The sequence below is a fragment of the Spodoptera frugiperda genome, chromosome 25 (genome assembly GCF_023101765.2).
Source record: "Spodoptera frugiperda isolate SF20-4 chromosome 25, AGI-APGP_CSIRO_Sfru_2.0, whole genome shotgun sequence".
Classification (NCBI taxonomy): domain Eukaryota; kingdom Metazoa; phylum Arthropoda; class Insecta; order Lepidoptera; family Noctuidae; genus Spodoptera; species Spodoptera frugiperda.
This window is the reverse complement of record NC_064236.1, coordinates 6,120,484-6,132,880: the sequence shown is the minus strand read 5'-3', so window position 1 is coordinate 6,132,880 and position 12,397 is coordinate 6,120,484. Positions and strand designations below refer to the sequence as shown.

General features: G+C 33.2%; 1 protein-coding gene across 2 annotated transcripts; it reads right to left on the bottom strand.

Moving 5' to 3' along the window:
• Positions 1 to 21: 21 nt before the first annotated feature.
• On the bottom strand, positions 22 to 12,284 carry LOC118263298 (prostaglandin E synthase 2). 2 transcript variants are annotated; one of them, XR_007707172.1, is made up of 6 exons: positions 11,885 to 12,269; positions 6,136 to 6,345; positions 5,639 to 5,841; positions 4,357 to 4,569; positions 2,052 to 4,153; positions 22 to 2,020 (listed from the first exon to the last, which is right to left on the bottom strand). XR_007707172.1 is itself a non-coding variant. In XM_035575198.2 (5 exons), the coding sequence occupies exons 1-5, from the start codon at positions 12,158 to 12,160 to the stop codon at positions 3,889 to 3,891; spliced, it is 1,167 nt and encodes a 388-aa protein (XP_035431091.1). In that variant the 5' UTR covers positions 12,161 to 12,284; the 3' UTR covers positions 22 to 3,888. The 2 variants fall into 2 exon arrangements, 1 of the variants encoding a protein (XP_035431091.1); XM_035575198.2 differs by having other exon boundaries at positions 22 to 4,153; positions 11,885 to 12,284.
• Between the last annotated feature and the right edge of the window lie 113 nt (positions 12,285 to 12,397).

Here is a 12,397-nt window from a genome sequence, read left to right as displayed (position 1 = left end):
ATGCAAAATGAAAACCATAAAAAATAAATAGTCATGTATTTAATAACAACTTTAACTAAACAATAAAATCACATGTTAACATATTCAACTACTCTCTTTAATAGGTATTTAAAACAGGCACAAAATATATAGCCTGCACCCGCGAAATGGTGCTGACGGTTAGGCTCCTCCCTTTTTCATAACATCTCCATGAAACATAACAACATATTATACATACATTCTGTGTATCGTTAGTATTTATTTACAGTGTAAATAGCGTTGAGTAACATTCTATTAAATAAGAAATACTCTCAGAAGGCACAGGATCTTATTAAACAATTATATTTCCATTTTTTATATTTAACAGGATATGTTGTTACATAATATAAAAATAATAAGAAAGAAGAGGAGGACTTGTAATATACAAAAACGTTTCTATTAAAAATAAGGGATATCCGCGCCCGATCTATTTAGTGAAATAACCTCTTTACAATGCTGGATTAGTTTCATATTACATCTCATAAAGCTCCCTGAAGATAGTGGCTATGGGAGGACACACCTTAGATTGTAGTTAACATTTTGACCCACAATATACTTATTTCACCTTACTAGGCCTATTGGTCTTAAAAACTAACATGTTTTAATTTAATAATATGCAGCTGTTTATGTTAATATCTCTATTACACAAGCATAATGACTGTGTCTTGTAGTTAGATTGCAGATCAAAGCTTCGTACTAAAATGCAAGCTGTGTGTCAGAATATGACTTTAAATGCCCTTGTTCTAAGGTATCTCCTCTATCTTTGTAAAAACTATGAAACTAATCGCAAATATTTATTAAATGACGTACACCTTACCGTCTTTACAATATTATAACTATTGATGTAAAATGCAATACATATGTTTATATGATGTCGTCAGCGGTCACAGCTGTCTAGTACAAGATTCCGGGTTTTATATACCTATACATAAATAGTTATAGTAACAAGTGATTTTAAACCGAAATGCCTCAGTCATTCTCTTACTTCTTCGGTGTTCGTCAATAGTGGCCTTACAAGTTACATGAAACGCGGGGTCCACCCAAATCAATGTTTGAAAAAATCACACGCATTTTTGGAACTAATTAATTTGTCTAACTAATGTCTATACTAAAATTTAGTAACTTTTATCAACACCCGAGTAAATACGCATCTTCAACCTACATAGTTGGCGAAGGTTGAAGAGAATATTTATACAAAACCTTTTTTTTATACATCGTCACGCTTTTTATCCCCGAAAGGGTGATCCACTGTACACCCATTATTGTGCACATAATGCGAGTGTACAGTACACCATCCACAGATCGCCCTTTCGGGGATGTATACACCCATTTATGTTATGAGTCCCATATAATAGGTTAGCCTATTATACCATACTATATCGGGCGCAATTCCAGCCTCCATGCTACTACTGAGAAATTATCGAAAACCGAAAAATAAAATCCAGCAATACTATGCCCAACCGGGTATTAAAACCGAGACCCTTCCCCGGCAGTCGCACTTGGGACCATTCGACAGACGAGGCAGTACAACGTCTTATCACTACAGAAATAGGACAAAAAGATAATTTAATCTCATTTGAGTTTTAAGGGAAAGTCAAATTGGTCTCACAAATGAATGAACACCTCCGTACATACCTACAAAATATAGAACAATTGATTTAACTCTACACCACGCAAAGTGGTTTAGTATCTAAGTACATATTGCTGTATGAATATTTATGGACCGATTTATTTCTATGTACAATAAAAAAACTAATCGACTCATGACCTTCAGACGACATATTTATGACAAGCGACCTTCTAGACCAGAGATTCCCAACTGGTGGTCGGACCACGTAAAGTTACATACTTTTCGTCATAAAGGAGCCACTGAGAGGAGCAACCGATTTCAATAATCCAAAAGACACTATTCTTATAAGAATGAACCCCATGACACAATTCTCATGATAAAGAAAATCTATTGTATTCAGACGACAAAAAAATAGTAATAGTGGTCCTTAACCTAATAAAATTATGTAAAAGTGGTCCTTAACCAAAAAAGGTTGGGAAACACTGATCTAGACAAATAAAATCTCGATAACTCGAACTGTGTTAAAATTATCCTAATCAAATAAAACTAAAACCATTCCTTCGGTTAAAAAACAAACATGTTTAATTCGTAACGTAACTCAAACCTAAACCTATCATTTGGCTGTGATCTTATTATAATGTAAACAATATAATAAGTATTAGGAAAATGTTTGGCTTCTGTTAATCTTTTATCATATCATATGTGGTGACCACAGCCTTTATTCAGTTCCAGAGACAAAAATATATCTCCATTCTCTGTTTATGTTCAAAATACACGTGCTAATTGTACTTCGTTTTCTCACACGTCACATGTAGTGAATAAACTGTACTAATTGTTTCCTTTAAAGTATGAAACCAATAAAAGCTTATAAATAGCCAAGCCGAGCTATCGAGATTCATTTTATGAAGGAAATGTACTAACACATTTGAATAAATACAAATTAACAGTTTCATTACGAAACTCTCATTTACATAAATCTCAATGACGTAATAACAGCACTAGGAACCAATTTTATTGCAACTATTGTAACAATATTAGTCTATTTGTAATATGCTACATAATCTATAGACAAGATTGAACAAATGTATAATTATACTATATCAGGTAGTAAAATAAGTTTGGACGCAATTATACAATGTCTTCTATAAATGAAACTCTAGTCGTCACAATCTAAGAGCGCAACTCTGACATTTGTCAGTCTATGTACCGCTAAAACCTGTTATGAACGTCCTGGAACATCAACATTAAAAATGAACAAATCGAAACATAATATTAATTCATTTTCGTTACTCATTCATAAAAAATATCATTTATAAACATCAGAATTATAATGTTATAGAAATGTATTGAAATAAAAGAATAATAATAAGAAATATGTAATGAAAAAATATCAAAATCTAATCATATATTTTTCAGTTTAATTTAAAATATGATCGATCTTTGACATTGTAGATAATGGTTTTAAACCATTTTGTCTGGATACCATTTAATTTGTCAATGATCTACTCAGTCTCAAGCTATTTCGGAGGTACTTAATTGATTATTAATATATTTTTTCTTATCCAGTGAAAGTAATCGGTCAACAGATCTTATTTACCTCTCACTACATGGCAGCTGACAGAGTTGATATCATAGATTGTGCCGTTTATAACAATCAAATAATAATATGTACAGAATTATTATTTCTTTGCATTTTGACTAAACTACATTATTTATCATGAATTGCACAAAAAATATGTGTGACGTTAAATGTGTCTCGCAGTTAACAGTAAGAATCTGAATAACTTTGTGGTAATCATTGAATCACAGTCCAATCTCGCCATTCTGTGACAACAGGTTTCTTTAGATATTATTATTACATTCGCCAGCACTTTTGCACACTATATTTGTAAGAAATATTTATTAAAACTGCTCTAGAATCATTTTTGTGTAACACTGCATTCTTTCAATAAGAATCTAAATTGTAATTAAAATCTGTGGTTAATTTCTAGTAGAATCTATAAACACTAAGATTTAACCAGTTTTATAAGTGAGTATATTTTAGGCTGATTCTGCATGAACTATAATAAATCCGCAAGTCAAATTTAAAAACTGACGATGTCGACATTTGTCTAAAACTTGTCCCTAACTATTATCACGAACGAAACACTACGTTGGTACGTTATTAAATAATCTAAAAATATAAATATCATGTAGTCCTACTATTGCTGAGGAAAGTCACAAATTGTAAAAGTTCTTAAGAATGATGATGATGTCAAAGTTGGTTATCAACACCAAAACACGAATGGTTCGCCAAACGTTTAAGCGTGCATGGCAATAACTTTACCCATTCTCCTTTCTATAGCGTTCTTCGTATCAAAGTACCATTTCTCAACAGCGGTGTTCTTCTTCAAGTCCTGGAAAGCTGTGCATCCTTCAATGCTACTGAGAACTCCGAACACTGTTACGTCGGCTAAGTTTGGCTTGTCACCCCCCAAGAAGGGAGTGCCTTTCGATTGTACTGCACCCATCCATTCATTGACCGCGTCGTAGAGCGACTCACGAGGATCGTCCTTAATTTTGTGTCTGAAATCCCAAGGGCAGTTCATTTAACACACTATCAAGAAAGGTAAGTATCAACACACTAAGTATGTTGATATGACACAAAAAAACGTTAAGTCAAACTTTACTCATCTTAATGTTAGCTAACATTCATTAATCACTACTACTATTACTTCATCGGAAAAGGTCAAATGTAACAGATATTTGGGTAAGAAACAGAGCTATACCTGGTCTTCAGCCTCTTAGAAATCATATACATGGCGGCGGCACCAATGTATACCATGAGAGTGCACTCCCACGCGGGGAAGAACTGCCTCCAGCCTCCAGCTTGCTCGAACCATTGGAAAGTCTCAAGAGCTTCGCCGGCCGTCCTGTACACGTTGGGGGATAGCGTGTTGACCAGGACACGGTCGGCCCATTGACGCCACTGGCGCTCCTCACTGTAACATGCATTTATAAGTTACGTTAGTAAGTTAACGAGATACTTGGGTATCTCACGACAAACATTTACATCATTTGAATTGAACAGCTAAGCATTTATGTTCATGCAAACTGAAGGATTATATACCTACTAAATATCAGTTTAATCGGTTAAACATATCTGCTTCGAAAGTCAGTTTCAAGTTTCAATACTCACATACATACATTGCAAAATAAATAATAGTTTGTAAAGAAAATAATAGCGAGTTATTGTTTCATGTTACAGAATTATTGACACGAGTCGCTGCTAATTAATTTCCGATACGTGTGCAGCGCAAAACAGGTCAACATGCTCGACATTCGACGATGTAGGTGACTATAGATATATAAAATTGCTCACTCGTGACGTTTCACGCGAGAGCTAGCTTTATGAGGTGTAAAAATTATAAATTAGTACCTAACAAACCCTCAGACTCATGTTTTTGTTTCTGTACGCTATCGGTGTTGGTTCGAGCGGTTAATTGACTTAACTCATTAATAACATGTTCAACGTATTGCATTTTTTTAAACCTTTCTTTTTAATTTAAATATAACTTTTTCAGCTATTTACAAACTAATCACGTTATTGGCGTTATTGGCGTATCGTTAGTTAATTAACAAAATGTACCAATTTATTTTTTCAAACTACTGCTTACCTATACTTTAATTTAAACATCGATCGACCTTAGTTCCGTAGATACCACGTTTGTTTGTTTTGCGGTTCGTAATAAACATGAAAACTATAAAACGAACTCAAACATAAATATTCATTACACCAATGTGAGCTTTTCTGTAGAAACTGAACGAACATTATTCAAAGGAGGCGCCACATTTCCTCACTTTAGTTATGCACACAATGTAAGCGCCATTTTCCAAACACCTCAATTGAGAATTTTAGAAAAAAGAACAGTCACAATAAATCTTCATTCGGGAATCGAACCAGGAACGAAGATCGACGAGCTTGCGGCCACTGTATGCATTAGGCCATACTTAGGAAATATGTAACTGTAATTGGTAACAATTACAATAGAAAATACATGCAAAACTTACGCTTCAAGCGCTTTCTCCTTCTCATCCGGCACATTTGCTTGGTGCATGATGAAGTATTTGTTCGCAATGTCAGTTGACTCATTGCCAGTTTCAGTGACAAACTTGGTGACTGGGTAGAATTTGATGAGTTCCCGCAATTCAGAAGTTTTATCTTTCAAATATGTTTCGAGGACGGATATGATGGCTGTACTGTCCAATAGTTGCTGAAATTATACATTTATTCTTAGCTTTAGTATTATTTTCTTCTAAATTCCAAAATTTATTCAGTTATACAAAAGAAGGAGAGGAATAGAATAATAGTTTTAATACAATAAGAGACACATTTAATAATTTTATTTTTATTCGTGGAATAGTCCAATGGAATTAGAATTGATGAAAGAATAAAGCTTTTAAAAGGTATTTTTAATAGTACTAGGTAAGAGTAGTTTGTAGTGAGTCAGTACAAGTACCAGTACAAGAGTGATAACAGAGAACTAATAAATCAGAATCATAAATACCTGGTAACCACCATCCACTTTGGCGAGCAGTATTGGTACTTTCTTGTATCCTGACCACTTAATAGCCTGGCGGAGCACCGCGTCTACCTCCACTATCTCATAACTAATGCCCCGAGCGTCCAGGTATGCTCGCACCTTACAGCAGAACGGACAAGTCCGGTATTGGAACAGCGTGAGCTGAAGGTTACTGGTATCCGCATCGTTGATTATCTAAAATGATAAATAAGTTTACAATTTCAGCATACAAAACACTATAACTACTATATTACAAATAAAACTAAGCATTGCATAACAATGTATCTGCATAACCTAGGAACTGTCATAAGTCCTACCAAAGTGTCACTTGAATGTTGTATCTATCAATTACATAGAATTGCCGGAACAGAAAATCTAAATACGATCGAAGCGCCACGCTACACTAGCACTTTAAAGCTTTTAGACAACTTTCATTTGTTCCATCAAATGCAAATACAGTTAGATAAAACAAGTGAAGGCTATCAATGATTTTATTAACGTGTGTACAATTTAGTAGGGATTCAGATATCAAAAATTAATATTTTTAAAGTCACAACTTTACTTCGCCAAGGAATTCTATCACATTACATTAAACACATGAAACGTATTTTACTCCTATTTTTATAAAACGCTGAAAAATTAGCATTCCCCATAATTTAATTTATTAGGCTTTAGGTTTACCCAATTCATCACAAAAAATAAAATATTCAATTTTTGCAAGATCACATCACATCATATCACATTCGCGTTGCTCATTCAACCATTCGCTATCGCTACTGAACCGATACTACTTTTGTCTTTATTTACTCAAACAATACAATCGTAATGTCATTCGCATAATTTTTACTTTGCAATGCTTACAATGTTTATTCGCTTTGCGCACTGTTAAACAGTTACCACATGACATTGGCAATGTGGTCGAAAATCCATCTGATGTGATACAATATCTCTATGGCGTGCCAACTATTAAATATTAATTACATTTATTTCGCCCAACAGCATAGGCAATGCACAGAATAGCCCAGCTTCGTAAAGTAAGGTTTTTTGGTTCACAAGTGTAAAAACTAATACGAAAATAAAAATAATAATAACGGTTTTTGTACACACTGCTCGCTGCGTTTATAACAACGCGATGTCTAGACGAATAATGACATATCTTTATACACATATCTACATTGCTTAGCCATTGTATGGAATCCCCAAATTGCCGGTGAGGTACCAATATAATTCAACGCTATCTCATATTATAATGCTGAAGAGATTGATTGTTTAAATGCACTCTCCGGAACTACTAGTTCCAATTTTTAGGGAACGCGAAATGATCATACATCATGCGGCGATGAATAGGAGCCGAGAAACGAGTGAAACCGCGCGGAAATAGCTAGCAGTTATGTATGAGTAATAAAGTAGCATGGCAGTAAAGAATATTAATTTTAAAAGCCTACACGGGCTTCGAAGTATGTATATCATGACATTATATACATATATACAATTACTTTTTATGATATATATTAATTTTGTCTGATCTAGAAGATTTATTTTGGATTCAACTGTCTGATTCTAAGTACTTACATATAATTGATTAGGTTTATGTAAAAATGGAAAAAATATATATACCTACCTGAATAATATTATTAAGTATCATAAATATCCAATATTTTGTTATTTATAAATAATATCGGTTATTTTCGAACCCTGCTCTTACAAATAATGGCGAGCGGAGGGATGATAATAGACGCCTACACAACCCTTAAGGATGTCTTAAGTTAGGTGTCACCCCCATAAAACTAGATAATGTGCGTAGGTACACTGTTCACAATAACACGCGCTCTCGACGCGACCGGACGGTTACATTATGAAATTAATTTCATCCGACTCAACGCCAATGTAACAAGCTTAACGCGTATCCCGTGAGGCGAGAGTTCATGAAACGATGTTTATTTTTTTAAGTAAGTGGTATATTTTATGTGGACTCACGTGTATCACTACAGCACCGAGATAAATTTTGATACCTCGTTACCTACAAAGTGTAGCTTACGCATTCTGGAAGAAGTACCTACCAGAAAATTCATGAGTTTTGTACTTGGCGCTAAAACCGCCTGAAACTATTTTTAAATACTCGCGACTCTGAAAACTGAAACCAATCAATACCTATTTCCAAAAATTATTCAAATCATCATTATAATTGTTAAAAACTTACATCGTGATGTTTAGGAACGACCCATGGTAATTATATTGACATATAAAAAGTTTACTTACTATTGCAATAAATCAATAGGGCGATATTGCACATGCGTATAGGAAAAAAGTAGAATCGAGAGACGGCACCGTAAAATTAATGAAAATATAAATCTGAAGTTCCACCCAAGTTATACAGTGATATAAAAGTAGAAAACATCATCCGGTAAGTACCGCGAACCCACAATACAGTACGCGTAAATAAATACGCTCATTGTATACAAACACCACCAAACTGTTTCAATTTCCAATACAAGTAACTTGTTGAATAGCGACAAGATAACGACGAAACCTTGTATCATCGAAGAATGTTTTGTTGTTTCAAGACTTTAAGAATTTACAACAAAGTCCGCACGCGATCCATTATCTGAACTACAGTGCCTAGGGCTTTTGGAAGCCCCCGAAACCCAGTCGGCGGAGGCCCGTTAGCCAACCTAACACTACATTAAAAAGGACTTTTTACTAGGATAGGCTTTCCGTAAAATATAGCAATAGATCTAAGATAAGCCTAGTGACATACTTTTCACAAAATTGCGTAATGTTCCTCATCTTAAATAACTAATGTACTAATCAATACTTTTAACATGTTCATTCTTCCAATGTGAATACTTGTTTATAACATACAAGATGTTTTGGTTTAGCCTCCTCCACTACAGGATTCATCAATACTGGACTACCCAAGGCCCACACTCAATATTAAAGGGCAGGCCAATGTGTAGCGCAGTGTCCCGTCCAGATACACAGTACAAAATATGGAGTATGCTCTAATCCTATGAAGTTGTAGGTAGCATACACATTGTAAAACTGTAATTGTAGCTTTTAAGTGTTTTTTCTGTTCTATTTTATCTTAATTCACTCATCTTACATTGTGAAATATGTTACTGTAAGAATGTTACACAAAATTAATACATTATCAGTCAATTTTGAAAACAAATATCTACAAAATTATTAAAAAATATTATCTAACATAGGTCACCAAATAAGTGTCAACATTTTTGAGTGATAATAGTGTCACAGCCATGAACTTATGTAACACTTGAACTAAACTGAAGATTTCATCACACACCTGATATGGAAGTAGATTTACAGATCTAAACACTTAGTCGACAGCAATATAGAATTACATTCAACACACTGACTAACTATAATATCATAAACTTTAACTAATTCAGTGATATAATTTAAGAATCTTAACACTTGACATCATTAACATTTAACAATACTCTGGTCTTTGTGAATGTATAATGCAACAATTTATAGTTGACCTATTTTTAAAGTGTTTTACTAGCTTGTATATTTTTATGCCAATAATTTGCGTTTGATGGTGACAATTATGTCAGTCATGTTTTCCACAAAAATTGAATGTCCAATGATTGCACATTAGCAAATACTTATGTTATTGAACAAGTGACCTTTCCCTACACTAGCTATTTGGCAATAAAATCACTTGCAGTACTATCATTCCATAAAACTGTTACATTTATTAAAGTCTACTAGTTGTTATTTCAATATTAAAAAGAAAAAGCAATAATTTTTGTTTTATTATTACAAATCATCTTTTCATTTTTATATAAAATTGATGATTTGATGATGAAAGGACAATGAGTAATGTTGTGCCCACCTCTCAATAAGAAAAACATACCCCTTTGTGAAAAGGTATTCTTATGTAGAATAAAACACACTATTGTGACTAAGGTGAAAGAACAGTGATTTCGGAGTTACAGTGCCTATAATGTAGCTAACAAACTGTCTCCGAACGAAGCAAATAATGATCATTTGTCACTTAATTATAAAAATAACTGTTGTCATCCCTACTACTTCTACTAGTACCTACTAGAAAGGCAATATGATAATAGGTTGCCACTTATCAAAACACTAATGTCGGCAAGCAAAGCTTAACCTTGAACATTGACTCAATTGTGTGATATAACTCCTAAGCTATTCTATATGTTTGTAATATTAGGTAGAAAGAATATCTATATAGATAATATAAAGTTCTCATACAATATCCCTAAGGATACTGAGATGACTTTAGGATGATATATCTCCGAAAGTACTAACATTTGACCATATGCATATTAGAAACTATAGTTCCATTTAAAAAGTAAATCCAATGATATAACACATGTTGCTATTGAGGGGTGGGCCCAGACTCCATACATATGTTTCCTACTGTCCTTTATTTTTGTTAAAGTGACAAAATGATCATAAAATTGATGCAAGTAAAACATATTGCTTATGCTTTTTCATTTCATTTATAATAAAGTTCCTTGTATTCCTGTCCTTTTCCTGTTTTTTTTTTTTATGACTGAGTAATGATTATATTATTATGTTTTATTTTTCATCACTTATCACTATTCTAACTAAATATTCACCCACATAAACTAAGAGTTATGTGGTTAAACAGAGTAAACCAAATAAGTTCTGATTTCAGCTCTGATAATATTATGGTCAACTGCATCAGGATCATAAATCCTCTCAAAATCACAGCTAAAAATCATAAAATATGAATTTTCCTCCTATCTTTGGGTTCAATTTATTAATTGCCACCAAAATGTGGTAAAACTATGAGGTGAAACTGAAAAGAGCCTTTAACAACAACCTTTTTACCAAGTCTAGATTTCAACATGTACCATAGTCAAGGACTTTTCTTTTTTTTCAGATAGGTATACAGTTTTTAAGCTAACAACAAAGTAATATTTATGTTGTACTCAAAATATGTCCAAATTATCCTTTATATCATTATATTGAACCAAATTCACTATATACACCAAGAAATCCTGTAATATGGTACACACATATATTCAATATACATAGATATTTGACCAATATTTGTTATCTGTAGAAAACAATCTAGTTCTTTACATATAGGTACCAACTACTGAATATATAGGTACAACTATGACTGTAAAGCTGGCAGCATTGAAATTCGTTTGAATGAAGTACTTGTCCAGCTGTTGGTCATGTGCTTAGGTTGTAAACATGACAGTTTAGGTTAGAATTCATAAAAATATAATTTTACTGAGTTATTACTTTTAATCTTGAATTCTATGAAACCTACTCGGATCTATTACCTAGTTATTTTGGATTACTTTTATGTATGCAATCATATACACAATTTATTCTTCCAGAGTAATTAAAGTTTTGAAAAGTAGTAGGTACTTTCTTTGAAAGTGATAATAAAGGAAGGAAGCATTATAATTTTCATGGTATTCATGCCAAAGCCAAAAACAAATAAAACTGTTATTATTATCGAAGTATTCCTTATGATTAAAAGTTTTCTATTGTCTGTAACTGCATCTTCACTTGAATGCATGAAATTTTATAAGGATCCTTTTGTACCTCCGCAAATTGTTGCCTTTTTCTTATTTAGTATTCTAATATAAACCCAAACATAATTCTGCGCATAGCATGTGAGGGCGCGGTCACTTGAATGTTATATAAAAGCTCGAAAATTTTGTACAACTAAAAGTATGCATAAACAATGGTGTCTTACTTTATAATGAGCTGCGTACTCTGGAGCTTCTTTCAAAAATGCGTACTCTTCAGTTTCTCCAGGTTTAAAAGTCTTTTTAACGTTCACTTTATAATGCGTGTAACCTCCATAACCTGCGCCGACGAGAACACCGATACTAGCACTAACAAGGGTTAACTTTGATGTCGACTTTGGAAGCCGGCTTTTAGTAGAAAAAAGTAATTTTGAGAGATTTAAATTATCTCTAAACGAAGGCAAAACTACTTTCTGTAAGATCGTGAAAGTCGGCCTCCACATTATGTTACCAATTAGTAATATGACCACATGAAAACAAAATATGCTATGGATAGGTAGGTACGTAAACGAGCTACTATTTTGTAGTCTTGTGCGGTACCTCGTTCACAGGGCAGGAGGGCAGAACAAATCTCTATTCTCTATGATTTATTATCACAGATTATATAAAATGTCGAGAGAATATTATTATTCGATTACTTTATTCAATGATAAAATTACCTAACATTTTTTTTAGTTCAT

Coding starts and splice junctions, on each gene's coding strand:
- LOC118263298 (XM_035575198.2), bottom strand. CDS start 12,160: ATGTGGAGGCCGACTTTCACGATCTTACAGAAAGTAGTTTTGCCTTCG. Junction 4,570..5,638: donor AAGGAGAAAGCGCTTGAAGC/GTAAGTTTTGCA, acceptor TGCATGTTACAG/TGAGGAGCGCCAGTGGCGTC. Junction 4,154..4,356: donor TCTAAGAGGCTGAAGACCAG/GTATAGCTCTGT, acceptor TTGGGATTTCAG/ACACAAAATTAAGGACGATC.